At 46.3% G+C, this 20,298-nt stretch overlaps 1 protein-coding gene across 2 annotated transcripts in view; it reads left to right on the top strand.

Moving 5' to 3' along the window:
• Positions 1-20,298, top strand: part of EML5 (EMAP like 5) — a 328,115-nt gene that overhangs the window by 243,228 nt on the left and 64,589 nt on the right. Inside the window, exons 26-28 of one of the 2 annotated variants that reach the window (XM_075065607.1) lie at positions 2,067-2,268; positions 5,642-5,768; positions 12,851-12,865. In XM_075065607.1, coding sequence (XP_074921708.1) covers positions 2,067-2,268; positions 5,642-5,768; positions 12,851-12,865 — 344 coding nt within the window. The remainder of the gene's footprint in view (positions 1-2,066; positions 2,269-5,641; positions 5,769-12,850; positions 12,866-20,298) is intronic. The other variant, XM_075065608.1, reaches the window with a different exon arrangement.

Genomic DNA, 20,298 nt, shown 5'->3' with positions numbered 1-20,298 from the left:
CTCAGGACAGTTCATAAGGTTTTTTTAGGGAGCAGAAAGCCCTTCTTTAGAGCCACTTATCTGGCAAAATGGAAAAGATTCTTGATTTAGTCTGTACAGAAGGGTATTTCTCCTACACAGTCAACACTATCTTTTATTTTGGACTGCTTGCTCTACTTGAAACAACAAGATCTATCTGTGTCATCTATCAGGGTCCAACTAGTGGCAATCTTGGCTTTTCACCTGTGGGTGAATGGGTGTTCTGTTTTCTTGAACTTCATCTGTGATTGTTTCCTCAAAGGCCTGGAGAGATTATACCCTCTGGTACAATAGCTTCTCCCCTAGGACCTCAACCTGGTGTTGGCATAGCTGACAGGACTCCCATTTGAACTGCTGGCAACGTTCTTTCTGCTCTGCCTATCCTGGAAGGTACCCTTCCTGGTGGTCATTACTAGAGCCCTGTGTGGATACAAAAAATTTTCTGGCAATGGTGCTTGGGGCAAGCACACATGTACACTGGAATAGACATGAGCAACATATCTCAAAGAACAACAGTTACGGAAGATTAGTAACCAGGTTTTTTATATTTAATTCCAACATTTGGTTTTCTTCTTTCCTTGCTAAAATCAAGATTCTTGAACACTAATGCAATAAATCAGTGTTTCCCAAACTTGGGACGCTGCTTGTGTAGGGAAAGCCCCTGGCAGACCGGGCCGGTTTGTTTATCTGCCCCATCCGCGAGTCTGGCCAATTGTGGCTCCCACTGGCCATGGTTTGCTGCTCCAGGCCAATGGGAGCTGCTGGAAGCGGAGCGGGCCAAGGGATATACTGGCTGCCACTTCCAGCAGTCCCTATTGGTCTGGAGCAGCGAACTGCAGCCAATGGGAGCAGCGATCGGTTGAACCTGTGGACGGGGCAGGTAAACAAACCGGCCAGACCCACCAGGGGATTTCCCCACACAAGCGGTGCCCCAAGTTTGGGAAACACTGCAATAAATTTTTGAAAAAGATATATTAGAATTGGAAAAGGTACAGAGAAGGGCAACAAAAATGATTAGGCATATGGAACAACGTCCATATGAGAGATTTTAAAAAGACTCAGTGATTGCCATGTTAGTCTGGATCTGTAAAAGCAGCAAAGAGTCCTGTGGAACCTTATAGACGTATTGGAGCATGAGCTTTTGTGGGTGAATACCCACTTCGTCATGCATCTGATGAAGTGGCTATTCACCCACGAAAGCTCATGCTCCAATACGTCTGTTAGTCTATAAGGTGCCACAGGACTCTTTGCTGCTTTTAAAAAGACTGGGACTGTTCAACTTAGAAAAGATATGACTAAGGGGAGATATGATGGAGGTGTATAAAATCATGAATAGTGTGGAGAAAGTGAATAGGAAAGTGTTATTTTCCTCTTCACATAACACAAGAACCACAGCTCACCCAATGAAATTAATAAGCAGCAGGTTTAAAACAAACATAAGGAAGTACTTCTTCACACAATGGACAGTCAACCTGTGGACCTCATTTGCTAGGAGATATTGTGAAGGCCAAAAGTATAACTGGGTTCAAGAAAGAATTAGATAAGTTCCTGGAGAATGGGTCCATCAACAGCAATTAGCCAAGATGGTCAGGTACTCAACCTCATGCTCCAGATATCCCTAAACTGCTGGCTGCCCAAAGCTGGCACTGAACAGCAAAGAATGGATCATTTGATAATTGCCTTGTTCTGTTTCATTCCATCTGAAGCATCTAGCACTGGCCACTGTCAGAAGACAGAATACTGGGTTAGGTGGACCATTGTTCTGAGTCAATATTGTCATTCCTATGTTCTTATTATAAATTGCAGTGATTTTGCGCCTCATTTTCTTAACCAGCTGAATCCAGATCTGGTTTATATTTCACCAAGTTGCTGAACGATTAAGGAATTCATCAAATTATATAATACAGAATAAATGCAAAACTATTTTAAAGCATATGCTTTTGAAGCGTTAAGGTTATAGTAGTGGACAAATATGCCTTTTATTAGCAGCTCATTTTAATTTTATTTAGAAGAGTTGATTAAACTTTTGTCTCTTTTTTCATATTTAGGGAAAGTTTGGAAAATTTAAGAGGTATGTGGCCCATAGTACGCATGTAACAAATGTTCGTTGGACTCATGAGGACAGTTTGTTGGTCACTGTCGGTGGGGCAGACACCTCTCTAATGCTGTGGACCCATGAAATGGAGGGACATCGAGAGAGCAGGCAGTGTGATAGTGAAGAATCTGATCTAGATTCTGAGGAAGATGGAGGTCAGTAATATTCTTAAGAAATACTAGTGTAAGGCCTGGTCTACACTGCAGGGTGGGGATCAATCTAAGTTACGTAACTTCAGTTACATGAATAACATAGCTGAAGTCGATGTACTTAGATCGACTTACCGTGGTGTCTTCACCGTGGTCAGTCGACTGCTGCCGCTCCCCCATCGACTCTGCCTGCGCCTCTTGCTGGGCTGGAGTACAGGAGTTGATGGGAGAGTGCTCTGGGATCGATTTATCGCGTCTAGACTAGACACGATAAATCAATCCCTGCTGGATTGATCGCTGCCTGCCGAGCCAGCTGGTAGTGAAGACACACCCTAAGAGAGCAATTCTTGTTTCTTTTAGAAAAACTGCCAATTTAGAAATAAAAATATTTATATAGCTATTTTTATCCAAAGATTACAAACTACTTTAGAGACATTAATTAAACCTCGTAGCATCCTATATGAGGTACAGACCAATAAATATAGTCATGGGGAAACTGATAGATTAAGTGTTTCACCCAAGACCACAAAACTTTTCAGTGTCTGAGTCTGTGGAACAGAACCCAAGAACTTGCTCTAGCCACAACACAGCACTAGAAATTGTATGGATAGATTTGGTGTACTAGCAGAATCTAACTGCCAGAAAGCTATATAAATGTTAAAAATCAATAAACAATTATATTAAAGAAGTCAGCAAAATAAGCTTAATGTTTAAATACTTTTTATTTTAAAAATGATGACGAAAAGGATGTGTATGTCTGTTGAAATCTACGTCATGAATTAATCTGGTTGTCCTGAGGTTTTTTAAAAGCCTTTGTCTGTTGTATCTGTGTAGTAGTCTGAAATATGCTCATGTTAGTATTATGGGCCACCTTATCATAAAATTCTAAAATGAACAGGAGTAACAACATTTAATCACGTTGCGTAGAACTAAATATCAGTTCTTCCTGCAATACTGAATGTGTGGGTTATAAAGGGTTCCTATTCAAATCACAGCTCAGTAGTTCATTCTCAGGCAGGGGTGCTCAAGATTTTTCCAAGGTTATCAGTACCTCCTCTGTGCTCCCAAGTGAGTTTTGCTTGCCTCTGTTACATTCAAGAGAGTGAATCACAATCTTCAGATACTTCTAATCTCTCTCTCCCAGATTTGGCTTTTTTATCCCTAAATATTAGATTTTTCTGAAAGCAATTTAACTTTGTTGGCATTGGAATACATCAGATCACACCAAATAGGCATTTTAAAACATTAATTGGGGAGGATTCTCCTGGACTCCTCCCCTGATTCTTAAACAGCTCTTAGTTTCTGTGTTGCAAATCTGTCACCATCTTGTAGGCTGCTCAGAAGACTTCGGCTATTTTGAAGCTGTCTAGATAAATACAGAGAAAAAACACAGCCAGAGCCTAAGCCTTTGGATCAGACTTAGCAAGTTCAGAGGTGAGAGAGACACTATTATGGTTGCAGTTAATATGTGTTTGATAAGCAGCTGGAATTTTCAAATCAGATCATAAGGAACCCCAGCCTCAAGAATTTGGAGAACAGTCTGTATAGCAAACTATCATGTTTGCCCCAGTCCAAAAAAGTAATATATCTTGGCATCATAATTTTGTTTTTAAAGCTGATCGTAGAGGCTCTAGGTGCTGAACTAACAGTTAAAATACATGCATAAAACAGCAAAAAACCTAAACAATATAATATTAAAATATCAAAAAGTTGTAATTTTAAACATAACCTTTGCCAATGTGACACATATATTGACAACTAAACTACTCTTACGTGAGACCTGTGATTTTTTAAATGTTTGACAAGTCTTGATCTGATAATACGAAAGGATTCTGAGGGAGGTGTGGGGGGGATATGTAAAATGAGACTTGGTAACATATCTGGGTCCAATTCACTTAAATTGACATTTCACTTCAGTAAGTTGTACAGGCACTGGCCCACCACTTTTTATTTTTCTCTTATTTTCTGGTGAGACAGATATCTAAACTAACCATACTACAGTGGCCCCCAAACTTTTAATCTCTCGTTCCCACTTACTCCTAGCCACATCCCTCTTCCCCCCCTCCCCCGGAGCCAGGGCTGGGCGCAGGGCCATGGTTCCGGAAGGTGGGGACGCAGACACAGGGAAGGGGACCGGAAGGAGGCGGGGCCAGAAGCAGAGCTCAGGGGTGCTCCCTCCCCATGCCCTGTGGGAGATGGCCCCAATCACGCCTTCCAAACATTCCTCCACATCCCCCCACAGGGATGCACCCAGCAGTTTGGGGACCTCTGCTCTTCTACCATCTTGGAAATGCTTGAGACTACAATTACAAAGAAACTACAACAAAGAGCAATCATTCACAGACTATAAGTGCAAGAGAAAACTTCAGACATTCCCACTATCTCTCCGCCAGCCTAAGAAATCATGATGTTACAAGAACTTCCTCTATAGCAGTTCATTCAGCTGCTAACCAAGCCATAGGGATAATATTCCCAGTCACACTTCTCCCATGACATGCCCTTTATTTGAACTTGATATCAAGTCGACCATAACGTTTACAAGTTTAAGGGAATAGCTGTGCAAAAACATTAAAACAGGCAGCATAGAAATAACTATACATAATCTAAGTAATTAGTTTTACATCTTTATTTGCTACTTAATTAGCAGACAATTGCAGGCTTGGCATGGGAGATCCTATGGCAGTGGTGGGCAACCTGCAGCCTGCAGGCCGCATGCGGCCCATCAGGGTAATCTGATTGTGGTCCGCGAGACATTTTGCTACGGGGAACTGTGGCCACTGGGAGCTGTGGGTAGCCTTGCCTGTGGACAGTCGACGTCAACAAAATGTCTCACAGCCCGCAATCAGATTACCCTGATGGGCTGCATGCGGCCCGCAGGCTGCAGGTTGCCTACCACTGCCCTATGGTGGTTGAAATTACTGCTCTTTGAAATTCTTCTATGTTGTCTTTCCACATTTTAAAGAATGGATTGCATTTTTTCCTACTGATATTTTTAGATGACTGTTGTTGGCCCTCTCTTTATCTTTTAATCACTTCTTTTTTTAAAGTGGACTGCCTAATTTATTTTTGAGTTTGTATTTTTAAAAGATGGTATGCAGTGGTGTTGTAGCCGTGTTGATCCCAGGATATTAGAGAGACAAGAAGAGCTCTGTGTAAGCTTAAAATCTCTCTCACCAACAGAAGTTTGTCCAATAAATGATATTACCTCAACCACCTTGTCTGTCTAAGAAGGTGATATTTAATTACATGTATATTGTATTACTTTTTTATTTGATTGCCTAGTGCTCTGGCAGAAGGGATGCTACAGAAATAAAATAATTATTTATTATTTTTCACTTCGTAGTTCTCTTAGTCCTTTTTACTATATTGATTTTATTAGGTTATGACAGTGATGTGACACGAGAGAATGAAATTAATTACACCATCAAAGCCTTATCAACAAACATCAGACCAATGTTTGGAATTAAGCCTCATCTGCAACAAAAGGAGCCATCACTAGATGAACGGTAATTTCTAAATTGAAGTTATATGTAACTAACAAAAGTAGTAGATATATTTTATAATAAAACATAATTACGTTGGTGCACTGAATGCATAAAGAGAGCTAACACATTTTAAATCAGTACCACTTTTGAAACATCTTTGATTACCAGACAATTATTTACATCTAGATCAAGCCTCCATTTTTATAAATGGAGGGAATTTAAAAAAAATGCATAAATGGCCTGTGTAAATGATAACATTTGAGGAATCTCTTGGATAATATAGTCATTTATCTCTGTTCTTCTTCGAGTGATTGCTCATGTGTAGTCCACAATAGGTGTGTGTGCTCGCCACATGCACTGGTGCCGGAAGTTTTTCCCCTAGCAGTACCTGTAGGCCCCTGCAGTGGTGCCTGCCTGGCACGGTATAAGGGGAGCTGCGTGCTCCCCCCACCCTCAGTTCCTTCTTGCCGCCAGTGGAGGTGCATTGGAACTGCTTGGCTCCAGCTTTGCTGTAGCTTGTTCCCAGAACTGTTCGTTTTTTTAGAGTTAGTACCTGTGGTTAGTTAGCTGTTTAGTTAGTTTAGTTAGTCAGTGAACCCGGGCCGGGGCATGTCCCGCACCCCTTAAGTCGTGTGGCTCTTGTAAGCGTTCTATGCCAAGAAATGACCCTCACGCAGCCTGTTTGCACTGCTTGGAAGAAACCCATATCAGCAAAAAGTGCAAAGATTTGCAAGTCGTTTAAGCCTCAGACCAAAAGAGAAAGGGACATTAGGCTCCGGGCAATCCTGATGGGGTCGGTGCTGACTCCGAACTGGCACTGCAGCGTTGGTAAGCAGCAACCCTCCAATGCTATCGACCAGTTGGCACTGCTCCCCATCACAGAGAACACCAAGAGAGCCTGGAAGACTCCCTCTTCGCAGCAGCACCACCGAGGGAAGTCTAGGACAGAGGTTAGGCCCATGTCGGGCAGTCTTCGATCCCCACCGGGCCCCAGGCCTCCATCTCAAGTTGATAGCAGAGTAGCCCAGCCCCTTTGAGACAGTCCTCTCCAGATGTCCGGATGCCATCCACGCCTGAAGCCCTCCAGGCGGCGTGGGACATCAAGTCCATGCCAGTGCCCAGAGCACTGCCAATGTCAGCCCCATGCTCCAGAGGCAAGCTGCTGCTGGGATCTCCACAGTTGCCTCTGGTCCGGTACCGGTCTCGGTCGAGGGAACGTTCCCGACACCAATCACCGCCCAGCGACCGCTTGGGGCAGAGTCCAGGTGGATCATCCTCAATGCCGACCAGACTGTCTGGGTGTGTCCCATCTGGCTGGGACTCACAGCACCGCTCGTCCTCAAGGAGCGAATATAGACAGGAATATTGCTGTCGGTCCTCGTCTTGGAGAGGGTACTGCAGTCGGTCACGGCACGGTCGTCGATGCCATTCCTGCTTGGACTTCCACTCCAAGTCTCCACCAAGACATCGCAGCCCTGGGTGTTGATCGCCAGTGTCTCGCCGTCGCGGGTCCACCCATCGCGGCCATTCACGGAGTAGCTATTACTGTTGGTACCGGTCCTTCATGTTGAGATTGCACTCCCGTGGCGGTCATAGATCTTGGCACCGCCACTCCTCCCGGTCCAGAGACAGCAGCAAATCTTACACCAGCCTGGTCTCCATTCGTAGCAGTCCTTCTATGGGCCAGGCCACCCAACAGCCTCCTCCCTCCCCCCTCAGTGCCAAAGCAGATGCAGTGGCACTGAGCGTCATAGCCGGCCCAATGGCACCAGTGGGCACCGTGGCCTCCGACACAGCCCCCAGTGGCAGCTCACTTGGTGGCTGAAGCTTCAGAAGCACCGTCAGCCTCCCTCTCCAGACCCTCAAGAAAGGAGTCGATGGGATGTATGTCCTCGGCACCATGCCCAGAATCCGACCAGGTGGTGGACCCTCCAGTGCCAGCCGACACTGTACTGGCCTCTTTGTCCCGCCCGGAGGAGGCAATTGCAGCCCCGCCCCCCTCCGTCCTGCAGGAGGACTTCAGGGCCCACCAAGAACTCTTAAAGAAGGTGACAGCAAGCCTACATCTTCAGGCAGAGGAGATGGAGGAGCCCTCGGACTCCTTGTTTAACGTGTTGTCCCCATCAACACAAGGTAGGGTGGCCTTGCCTCTCCATGAAGGAGTGGCTAAGATTTCAAATGCCCCGTGGCAAACACCTGCTTCGGTCCCCATCTCTAAAAAGACAGAACACAAGTACTTTGTACCCACTAAGGGGCATGAGTACTTGTATACCCACCCGGCGCCCAACTCCCTGGTGGTCAAGTCAGTCAACCACAGGGAATGGTCAGTCAGCCCTGACCCCAAAGAACAAAGATTCTCGGAGACTGGACTCTTTCAGAGGGAAAATATATTCATCTTTGAGCTTCTAGTTACGAGTGGCGAACCATCAGGCTCTCCTGGACCAGTACAAATTCAATCTATGGGGCTCCCTGCCTAAGTCTGAGGACTCCCTCCAGGAGCACGATAGGAAGGAGCTAGTGGAGGAAGGGGTAGCGGCCGCTAGGGTATCCCTGCAGGCAGCCTCGGATGCTGCAGACACGACTGAACGATCAATGGCCTTCACGGTGTCCATTAGACAGGCGTCATGGCTCCTGCTCTCTGGGCTGTCCAGTGAGGCACAGTCTTCATTAGATGGGAAAGCTCTGTGTGCGGAGGAAACAGATACAAGGCTACATGGCATGAAAGACTCCCGCACGACCCTCCAGACTCTGGGCCTCGATGTCCCGGCTCTAGCAAAACCTAAGTTCAAGCCACAATACACTACGGCCCAGGCCACCCTCCCGAAGTATGAGGCTGCTCATAAGAAGCAGTGGGACTATAAGAAATGCCCTCAGAGGCAGTCTCGGCCTGCCCCCTAGTCTGGGTCCTCCAAGTGCAAGCAGGCAGGGAAAAGGGGTTTTTGACAGGATGCTCAGGGGCAGCCCGCCAGTCCTCATTGAGCAGGAGGTGGGGCGGCTCGTAGGACTAGGGGTGATAGAGGCAGTGCCTGTGGAGTTCATGGGCAAGGGGTATTACTCCTGTTATTTCCGTACCCCGAAGGCCAAAGGGGGGCTCAGGCCCATCCTGGACCTCCGAGGTCTGGACCAGTACATGGTGAAGCTCAAGTTCCACATGGTCTCCCTGACCTCCATCATCCCCTCCCTGGATCCAGGGGACTGGTATGCTGCCCTACAGGACGCATACTTCCACATCCACATATCTGAGGGGCACAGGCGCTTTCTCTATTTCGTGGTGGAACAGAATCATTACCAATTCACAGTCCTCCCGTTTGTTCTGTCGGATGCCCCCAGGGTGTTTACAAAATGCATGTCTGTGGTAGCAGCCTACCTCAGACGGCGAGGTGTCCAGATATTTCCCTATCTGGATGATTGGCTTGTCAAGGGAACCTCCTGGTCGCAGGTGAGGGATCACGTGGCGCTCCTCCTGTCCACATGCAATGTTTTGGGCCTGTTGGTAAACAACACCAAGTCCATGTTAGTCCTGGTCCAACGCACAAAGTTTATCAGGCCACTCCTGGACGCAGTGTCGGCCAGGGCCTCTATTCTGCCAGACAGATTCTAGACCCTGAAAGGTCTCATCGACTTATCACGAGGTTCCCAGTGCCAACTGCCAGGCTTTGCCTGCAACTTTTGGGTCACATGTCGGCATGCACCTACATGGTCCATCACGCTAGACTCAGGATGAGGCCCCTCCAGTTCTGGTTGGCCTCAAAGATCTCCCAGACCCTGAACAGGATGGACAAGGTCCTCACCATGCCAGACTCTGATCACCTCCCTACGGTGGTGGTTCACCCCAAACAATATGCTCCAAAGGGTCCGGGAGCTGGTGTCCAATGCGTCGGACCTGGGTTGGGGGGCCCATGTGGGGAACTTTCAGACCCAAGGCCTGTGCTTGGCTCAAGACCTGGCCCAACATATAAACGTCTAGGAGCTAAGGGCAGTGCGACTGGCGTGTATGGCCTTCTGCTCACACCTGGAGGGCAAGGTAGTCAGGATCCTCACAGACAACACGGACTCGATGTTCTGTATCAACTGGCAAGGCAGGGCCCTATCCTCTGCCCTCTGCTGCAAAGCCCTCAGGCTGTGGGACTTTTGTATAGCCCATGATATCCACCTGAAGGCCTTCCACCTACTGGGATGAAAGGGCAGATTGCTTCAGCAAGGACTTTTCCTCTCAAGAGCCACTGGCTCTTCTGAAGGTGGGGAACTCCCCAGGTGGACTTACTCGTGACTCAGCAGAACCAGCAATGCCCCCGGTTCTGCTCTGGGGGTGTTGGGGAGGGGCACTACCTCCGATGCCTTTCTTCTGTCCTGGTCAGGCCGGCTTCTCTACGCCTTTCCTCTATTCTCTCTAATCAGCAGGATCCTGGAGAAGATAAAGTCGGACAAGGCCCGGGTCCTTCTGTTTGCCCCAGCATGGCCCAGGCAGCATTGGTACAGGACCCTCACGGGCCTGACAGTAGCTCAGCCATGACTGTTGCCACTCCACCCGGACCTGCTCTCTCAGGACCAGTGCTGCCTCCTCCATCCCGATCTAGCAACTCTTCAACTCACGGCGTGGTTGGACCGTGATTAGGTGGAGAGGAAAGGACGTGCTCAGAGCAGGTTCAGCGCGTCCTTCTCAAAAATAGATGGCCCTCCACTCGCCACACTTATTTGGCGAAGTGGCCCCTGTTTTCTAGGTGGGCGGCAGATCAGGGTGTCTCCCTGGTGACCGTGCCGATCCAGCTTATCCTTGATTATCTGCGCCACCTGAGGGCCCAAGGCCTGACGCCCTCATCAGCCAAGGTGCACCTGCCAGCCATATCAGCCTTCCATTCGCCAGTGGAAGAGCACACAGTATTTTTCCATGCTGTGACTGGCTGGTTCCTTAAGGGTTTGGACCATCTTTTTCTGTATTCTAGATCCCTGGTCCCACAGTGGGACCTAAACCTGGTGTTGATTCATCTCACGGGGCCCCCATTTGAACCACTGGCCACGTGCTCCTGGTCTCATCTCTCATGGAAGGTGGCCTTCCTGGTTGCAATCACGTCGACCAGGAGAGTCTTGGAGCTCAGGGCCCTGACCTCCAAGCCACTATGTACGGCCTTTCATAAGGACAAGGTCCAGCTCCACCCACACTCCGCTTTTCTCCTGAAGGTGGTCTCTGCCTACCACATAGGTCGGGACATTTTTGTACCAGTCCTCTGCTCCAAGCCTCACGCGTCCAGTGAGGAGCACTGTCTCCACACACTTGATGTGCGGCGGGCTCTAGCTTTCTACCTCCAGCAGACTAAGCCATTCAGAAAGTCCTTGCAACTGTTCGTCGCCTCGGCTGAGCCAATTTCCACTCAGCAGCTTTCCAGTTGGATCACTTCATGCTTCTATTTCTGTTATGAGCTGGCAGGTGTCCCCCCAATATCCATTGTGAGGGCACACTGGACTCGGGGACAGGCCTCGTCAGCTGCCTTCATCGCCCATGTCCCCATCCAGGACATTTGTAGGGCAGCCATGTTGTCTTTGGTTCACACGTTCACCTCGCACTATGTGATCGTTCCCCAGGCCAGGGATGATGCCGGGTTTGGCAGGGCTATACGTCCTGGGAACTTGTGAACTCCTACCCATCTTCAACAGCTATAGCTTGGAATCACCTATTGTGGAATACACATGAACAATCATTCGAAGAAGAACAGACAGTTACCTTTCCTGTAACTGGTGTTCTTCGAGATGTGTTGCTCATGTGTATTCCACATCCCACCCTCCTTTCTCTCTGTCAGAATTGTCTGGCAAGAAGGAACTGAGGGTGGAGGGAGAACACAGTTCCCCTTATCCCGGGCCAGGCAGGCGCCACTCCAGAGGTCGTGGGGGCACTCCACCCCACGGGTACCGCTAGGGGAAAAACTTCTAGCACCAATACACGTGGCAAGTATGCACACCTATTAATGGAATAGATACGAGCAACACATCTCGAAGAACACCAGTTACGGAAAAGGTAACTGTCTTTTTTGATAATATCATGTCCTGTTTTGAACCCTGTAAAATACTTATTATAGGCAAAAACTGGTAGTGATACCTATTGTTATAAGTGTATGCCGTATTTGTCTCTAGTAGTTGGTCCAGCTAGAGTATAACAGCCTGCAACTACTGTCAATTACTCTCTGAATGAAAGTGGTAATGGTCTGAAGTTGGACTATGGATCTAAATGTCCCAGCCTAGCTGATGATACGCAGAGGCGGCTCTAGGCATTTTGCCACCCCAAGCACGGCAGGCAGGCTGCCTTCAGCAGCTTGCCTGTGGAGGGTCCGATGGTCCTGCGGCTTCGGCAGACCTCCTGCAGGTGTGCTTGCGGGAGGTCCGCTGAAGCCACAGGACTAGCGGACCCTTCACAGGCACACTTGCGGGAGGTCCACCAAAGCCGCGGGACCAGCGGACCCTCTGCAGGCAAGCCGCCGAAGGCAGCCTGCCTGCCACCCTCACGGGACCGGCAGAGTGCCCCCCGCAGCTTGCGGCCCCAAGCATGTGCTTGGCGTGCTGGGGCCTGGAGCCATCCCTAATGATACGTATGTGTGGAGAGTTGGCGGTTAGAAGGGTCCACATGATGGATTTTTTGGTTTTTTTCAATTTGCTCTTTTAAACACTTAGGAACTTACATACAGAAAAACTATACTTAATATATGTAAAAGTTGAATTCAGGCACTCAAAAATAAGGATATATCATAATTAACATTATCCATGCAAACTTAATTTGGACCCCTTGTCAAAAGTACAAATGCAACAAGTTCTACAGAATTGTAAACAAAGTGCTGATCCAGCCCCCAATGAAGTCAGTGTGAAGATTCTCGTGACTTCAGCAGGCATTGGATCAAGGCCTAAAAGGTTAGGACCAAAACCTTCTCATTAGGGAGGCTGGAGGAGTAATGGAGACAGAATTTGATCCACTGCATTCATTTTCATTTTTTAGCCCAGATTTCTGCTAAAATATTACTGCAATTCTGCTCTGTTCAAAATTTTAAAAAAATCTGCTTAAATATATACTAATTTTTGTTTTCTCTTTCTTCATTTTTCCCTTTTTGCTTCCTGTGTAGGCAAGGGGTAGTAAGGTAAGTTTCTTATCTTTATAATAATCCAGGATAAAGCGTTTTTATTACAAAGCTTTGAAAGTAGAGTTGTACTTTGACAGAGCAATTAATGTTTAAAATAAGGTGCATTATGGAACATACTGTTTGTTAAATTGGCAGATTGTTACTGGGCAGTGAAGGAATTAGGGGAGAAATAAAGAGCTAAGTACACAGTGTGACTAGCTGGGCTGGACATAAGGTAGAAAAGCATGGAGTCAGGAAGACAAGTCTTCCCTCTTCCTCCTGATTGAAGAACAGTTCTTCTGAGGTTACTTCAGTCCAATGGCTGAAGTAACCTCCGTGGACCTTTCATGCAAACCCCTGTGAGCGAGAGAGACGTAGAATCCATGCTGTGTTATGTACCCTGGCCAAATACAATCCATGTCTGCCCACTCCCACCCTTTGAGTGAAACTGAGATCCACATTGCACATGAGGAGGTTGAACCCCTTGCATGCCTGCCTGGCCCCCACTTGCACAGTGGAAGCATAGCGCTTCTATTGCTAAGGGCTCCTCTGCCGTGTTGAAGGACAGAGCTGCATTGTCTCTTAGTACACTATTCCCATTAACACTACTTTGTTCTTGTTGCTGAGTATTCTTATGAAGGGAAAGCCAGTATTTCTCAATGAACTCCAGAACATATCAGAAAGAAAGCAGACTATACCTGCTCATTGCTGTGATAGTGCTCAAAAAATATATAGTATACATCCCGATGCAGGGGTTTACAGTGCAGTCTTTTTGCATAAGGAGTTAATGAAGATCATTCCTTTGATATTTTCCATTTGTTCACTTACATTTCAGTTGAGTATACAATATACATCAAACAGGGAGTCTCTGATAGTCTGAGGTATGAGTAAACTTGATACATCTGCCTAAGTATTACAAACAAGTTTAAAATATCACCTGTAAAAATATTTATTGTTTTTACATCAGCTTTGGCTAAATATACTCATAGGACCACAGAGATGTACTGAAGTAAAGTTGTGCTTCTGAGGGGCGGATGTCCCCCATTTAAAATATATATTTTAAAATTTGTGTGTAAACAAGACATTATATCTTAGAAGTTATCTTAACCTTTTTAATACATAGTGCAGCAAGATTAAGTTTTTATATAGGGTAGAGAAAAAAAGATATTACCAAGTAATGGAGGTATAAGACTATGTGCCTCGGTGATATAGATGTTATGACATTAAGTGCAATACTCAAGATGTTTGTGAGGGTAACTATGCCTGAGTTTTTTCTTTGTGGTCTTATGCATCATTTTTCCTATGTTGTGTTCTTTATATTTAGTAGATAAAAGTAATATAATTTTGTTTTACCTGCATAATTAATAATGTTTTGGCTTAACTGTTTTATTTCACCTTTGGGGAACAGTTTCTCTGTTTTCCCCTACAAGGTGAACATGATTTTTGCAACTTTGTGGTGACTTTGTCACCACAAGCAGCAGAAATCTTGTGTAGGCATTTAATATTAAAAGGAAGATGGTTCTACAGATGTTTTTGAAGCTTTAAATATTTGGGACTATTTGTTCCCCTGCAGTGCAAGGGAGCAAAAGGACAAAAACTAGAAAGAAAAGGGATTTAAAGGGGTATGGAACGGGTGGCTGGCCACATGAGGTGTTCCAACCTCTTGGCTTAATTGCCTGCCTTCCTGCTGTATAATTCCCACTGCAGAAGAGCAGGACAGGGAAAAAATGGAATGGTCTGGTGGAACAGCTGCTTTATATGGCTTGTCTCTCAATGGAAATGGGTCCAGAAACATTGGAAGGTGCAGCTGCTCTGAGCAGCATTAACTCATGCTATCAATTGTATGACCCCCAGAAGAGGAGTTCCTGGCCACCAATGCCAATATATCAGGCAGGGGAGACAATGGCAACACAACAACTGTACCATCTATTCTTTTGTTCTGGGGATGGCAAGGAAAAGTGTAGCGCCAAGAGCCACAACTGCATATGGCTTGAAATCTTTGGGGTCTTTGCTATTAATTCCTGTGTGTCTTTGGCTGATGCAAGTAACTTTGGGTACCACCTCTTATCCCTTCCACAATGTTATTTACGCAACAGCGTGACAAGGAAATGTGATAGTATTTTGGTTTTCCAAGAGCTTATAAAATTATAAGGTAAGTATTCTCTTACTATGCAGTTTTATGTAAGGAAAGCATGTGACCCTTCATTTTCACTGGAAACTCTTTATTTGGATATAGTAGAGGCCCTAGTAGGCATTTCCAATGAAAATGCAGTTTTGAAATATTCAAAAATGGAAGTGGAGAATTTTTTCTTTCTTAGTCCTGAATTCAAAGTAACAAACTCCCTATTACTTGAATAGTGATATGAGATAAAAATTATCATACAGTTGAGTAAAGTTAATTTACGTAAATTGCGTCTGACAAGTGGGTATTCACCCACGAAAGCTTATGCTCCAATATATCTGTTAGTCTATAAGGTGCCACAGGACTCTTTGTTGCTTTTTAAATTACACAGTATCCTATAAAGTCTGAGAGCTTAAGGGAGTTAGATTCCCAGGTCTTATTGAAAGTTGGTGGAAGCTGTGTGATTAACTGTGTCAGCCTGAAGTGCTCTGAAGGTTGATATTAAAAGTAGAAATGGACCAAAACTTTATATTTCTGACCTGATGATTTTTTACAGAATACGTGGGTGTTAGAACTCAGGGGTTTGGTTCAACCTACACAGAGTTAGAGGTCAATTGCAAAGTGTGAATACAGATCTGAATTTCCAGAAAATTTAAGGAGAAATTGGATGCAGAGTTTTATTTTGGACCCATTTCTAATCAAGTCATGTTATTCTCTTGAGAAACAAAGTGTTTTCACATAGCTATGACTTATCATTTGTATTGCTATGTTTATTGTATCCATGATTTAGAATGATAAAATGCTATGGACTGTAAAGTAGCACTCACGTGACATTTGAATGATTTATGTCTTCTAAGGTGTGTGCATCATTTACCTATTTTTTTGTGTGGCATTTTTATATATTTGATGGGTCACAAAAGACTGGGAAACCATTTTTAATGATGAACCTTTTCTAAATGTTTCTCTCTTTTCATCTGTATTGTTGGGTTGTTTTGTGATATTTGACTGGACATGTTTTCATAAGAGAGAAAGTTTGGGGTTTTAGGAAGGTCCTAGAATGGCTCATCATAAGAATGGGAGTGTGAAATCAAGGGAGAATTGCCCAGTTTGTATAATGCAATGAGCAGTATGCACAAATAAGACTGGTTAAAGTGCTATAAAGAAGCAGTGTTATTTTCTTGAAACTTAAGGCCAAGAATTTCAAAAGTGATTAGTGATTTTGGGTGCCTCCATTTTTGGATGCCCAAACTGAGATCCCTTTAAGGGGCCTGATTTTCAGAAAGTATTGATCATTGTATCCACCCAAAAATCAGGTCCTTCTAAGGTGTCTCAAATTAGGCATCCAAAATAATTAGCCACTTTTGAAAATTGTCGCCAATGTGTGTTTCTCTGAAGTGACTCTTAAAGAATGGTTTCCTTAGGTTCCATGACTGTCTCTCAGTTTACAAGTAAAAAAGTATCAGACAACCCTGAAGATTCAACATGAAATAAGTCAAGTAGGATTTTTTTTCCTGAGTCATGTGTCATCCCCAGTAATAAATATTTTTCTAAAAGGTGGCCTATTGTTGAAGGCATTATCCAACCCCATTAAGAACTGTGAACCTTCCAGAAAAGTAGTGTTTGTTAGGACTATATAAGCACTCCCACGTAGCTCAGAATGTTAGGAGCTGAAGTTGTAAGAGAAGTGTGGTCCTCAGTAGCTTCAGTTCCTTCCTTTCTAACTATTGACTCTGGGAGCAGCCACTATTATCAAGCTTCAGGCTGGCAAACAGTGTTCTGAGGTTGATCAGATGATGAGGTCAGCACCATTGTCTGTGTCTGATGGTGGAGTATCCTTAGTGCCAGGGATTTAGGTGATCTCTCTTCTCAGCCATGAACTGCATACTGCTATTTGCGTGAGTTCCTCACTGTCAGAGTGTCTCAGCATTGGGGGAGTCTCCAGCTAAGCCATCTCCTGTCAGTGCTGAATTTTCCTCCCAGTGCTATGCCCCATGTTTAGTGAAGTCTGTTTACTCTCCCCCTGCTGTCAAGCAAAAGGGCAAACAGGAGCTGATCCCAGATGGGATCTGCACCAGGGAACTTATTTCCACTGCGGAGAAAAAAGAAACATTGCAATGGATATAGAGGGTACATCAATCATTGAAGGTCTGGGTTCTGAAGATACTTCTGATCTTTCATGGATGGCAATTCCCAGGATTCTGTATGGTTGTCCCTACTTTGGAGACAGTTTAGTCTCCCAGTGATGATGCCCCTTTTGTTGTCTTTAATTAGATATTTATGCTGTAATGGTGCAGGGCATATTTGAGCACCTCATGAACATTAATTCCTCTTCAACTGCTTGCTCATCTTGATTCCATTGTAGGTGTGCACATGCCCACGTGCACGGTCTTCAGAGATTTTTGCCTTAGCGGTATCCATGAGACTGGCCATGGCGCCCCCTTGAGTGCCACGTCGTGCACTTGGATATCAGGCACCACCGTTCCTACTCCCTTTCAGTTCCTTCTTATCAGCCGAGGTGGTCAGTCAGAGCACCTTTCCTTGCTTGGCAAGGGCTAGCAGTTTTGTCATCTTGGACTTGTTTCTTAAAGCCTTGTATATAGTTATTCTTAATAGTTAGTGTTAAGTACCTGTTAATAGTTTAGTTGTTAGTAGTAAAGGTCCCAGCAGGCACTTTGCCCCCAGAAGGACATGGCCTGATCTCTGGGTTTCAAGCCCTGCACAGAGTGTAACAGGCCTGTGCCTATCAGTGACCCTCACAACAGTTGTCTCAAGTGCTTGTGGGAGGCACACATCAAAGACAAGTGCTGTATCTGTAAGAACTTTTGGCCCGGCACGCAAAAAGAGTGAGATATTCAACTCCAGGGTCTCCTTGCAGAGTCTGCCCTCCATCTGGTGTCCGAGCCATCTCGGCATGACTCACTGAGCACCTTGGCGTTGGTGAAGAGTGCACCCTGGCACCGGGCTCCACCTGGCACCACTCCCTGTCGCTGGTACCAAAAAAGAAGGCACAAAAACATGGCTCCCCAGTGCTGGCGAGAAAAAGGAACTGCCTTGGGTCGTCCGCTTATTCGGAGCTCCACAGTCGGCCTTCACGAGTGCATGATGGGGTCCTCAAAATTGCCAAGGCCATCTGGCAAACATCCTCCTCCATATCTCTCACCTCAGAACAGGCCGAAAAAAGTACTTTATCCCAGCCAAAAGTTTTGAATATCTCTGTACCCACCCTCCCACTGGCTTGCTGGTGGTCTCGGCGGCCAATGAAAAAGAGAAGCAGGGGCACTGCAGTTCGACCCCGAAAAACAGAGGCCAAACAACTGGACTTATTTGGAAGAAAAATTTATTCCACTACCAGTTTACGGTTTTGGGTGGCAAACCATCAGGCCCTCTTGGGCCATTATTCCTTTAACTCATGAGACTCCCTCCATAAGTTCAAGGAGTCCCTTCCTTGGCCAGTGGCTCAAGAGTTTGACACTCTGGTACAGGAGAGTACCACAACAGACTGGTGCGCACTGCAAATGACCTGGGATGCAGTGGACTCGACAGCCAGAGTGGTAGCATCTATGGTGGTGATGAGGCGCAGCTCCTGGCTTCAAGTAGCTGAACTTTCACAAGAGATGCAGGCCTCCACATCAATGTGAGTGAGCTCAGGGCAGTCCGCCTGGCCTGCCAAGTGTTCTTGGCATGTGTCAGAGGCAAGATGGTGCAGGTCCTGATGGACAATACAGCCGTGGTGTATTACATCAACAGGCAGGGAGGTGTCAAATCTTCGACCCTTTGTCAGGAGGCGCTCAGCCTTTGGGACTTTTGTGTGCGGCATGCCATTCATCTGGTTGCAGCCCACCTACCGGGCTCCAGGAAATTCTGGCAGATTGCCTCAGCAGGACTTTCTCATCTCGCCGTGGATGGTTTCTCCATCTGGAGATGGTTGACATAATCTCCCAATGGTGGCGAACTCCCCAGGTGGATCTGTTTGTATTCAGACAGACCAGGAAGTGCCACAAGTTCTGTTCCATCCAGGGTCTGGACAGAGGTTTTCTTTCAGACACTTTCATCATCCCTTGGTTGGGGGCACTCATGTATGCCTTTCCACCAGTGCCATTAATCCACAGGGTCCTGGTAAAAGTCAAGCAGGACAGAGCAAGAGTTATCCTCGTGGCCCCCACGTGGCCCTGTTAGCACTGGTTCAGCATGCTATTGGACCTTTCGGCAGCTGCCCCTTTTCCCCTGCCTCTTCAGCTGGACCTGCTGTCGCAGAACCATGGCAACCTGCTGCATCTGACGGCTTGGCTCCTGCATGGCTGAGCACAGAAGAACAGGCATGCTTGGCTTGTGTTCAGCAGGTTTTGCTGGGCAGCAGAAAACCCTCAACCAGGGCGGCCTACATAGCGAAGTGAAAAGAGTTCTCATGCTAGACTTCGGAGAGGCACCTTCAGGTCAAGCAGGCCTCACTGAAGGAGTCTTGGACTACTTGCTGCATCTCAAGCTTCATTCTCGCCCATCAAGGTCCACTTGGCAGCCATCTTGGTGTTGTATTCCGTGCTCCAGGGCAGGTCTCTCTTTGCCCATCCTATGATAGTGAGGTTTTTAAAGGGTCTGGAGTGCCTCTATCTGCATATTCAGAATCCTGTCCCTTCCTGGGACTTGAACCTCCTGCTCTCCAGGCTCATCGGATTCCCTTTGAGCCTTTGACTATCTGCTCCCTCCTGCTGCTCTCCTGGAAGGTTTCCTTCCTGGTCACTATAACTTTGGCCCGCAGGATGTCTGAGATCAGGGCACTCACCTCAGATCTGCCCTATATGGTCTTCTTCAAGGACAAGGTCCAGCTCTGCCTGCACCCAGCATTTCTTCCCAAAGTCATCTCCCAGTTTCATACTGGCCAGGATATATACTTCAGTCTGAAGCCTCATGCATCAGACGAGGAGTGCAGACTTCACACCTTGGACATCAGGAGAGCACTGGCATTCTACATAGATAGAACCAAGCCATTCTGCAAATCGATGCAGTTGTTTGTGGCAGTGGCAGACAGGATGAAAGGTTGCCAAGTGTCTGCTCAGCGAATCTTATCTTGGATCACGGTCTGCATTCGCTGTTATGAGCTGATGAAAGTACCCCCACCGGTGTTGTGACAGCTCATTCAGTGAGGGCACAGGCATCATCTACCTCTGAGCTCGTTTTCCCTGCCAGCTTGGGACTCCAGAATCTGATCTTGTTCAGCCAGACATGCTATTCCACTGCAACACGGACCCAGGTCTGGTGCTTGCCCCCAAAGCTGCAGAATTTACCCAGAAACTGCTCAGCAAGTCATCTATCTCCAGCACCCAGATACCCA

Source organism: Chelonoidis abingdonii, chromosome 4 (genome assembly GCF_003597395.2).
Source record: "Chelonoidis abingdonii isolate Lonesome George chromosome 4, CheloAbing_2.0, whole genome shotgun sequence".
NCBI classification, from domain to species: Eukaryota; Metazoa; Chordata; order Testudines; family Testudinidae; genus Chelonoidis; species Chelonoidis abingdonii.
Note: the sequence above shows the minus strand (reverse complement) of the source record. Positions and strands in the feature narration are given on the sequence as shown.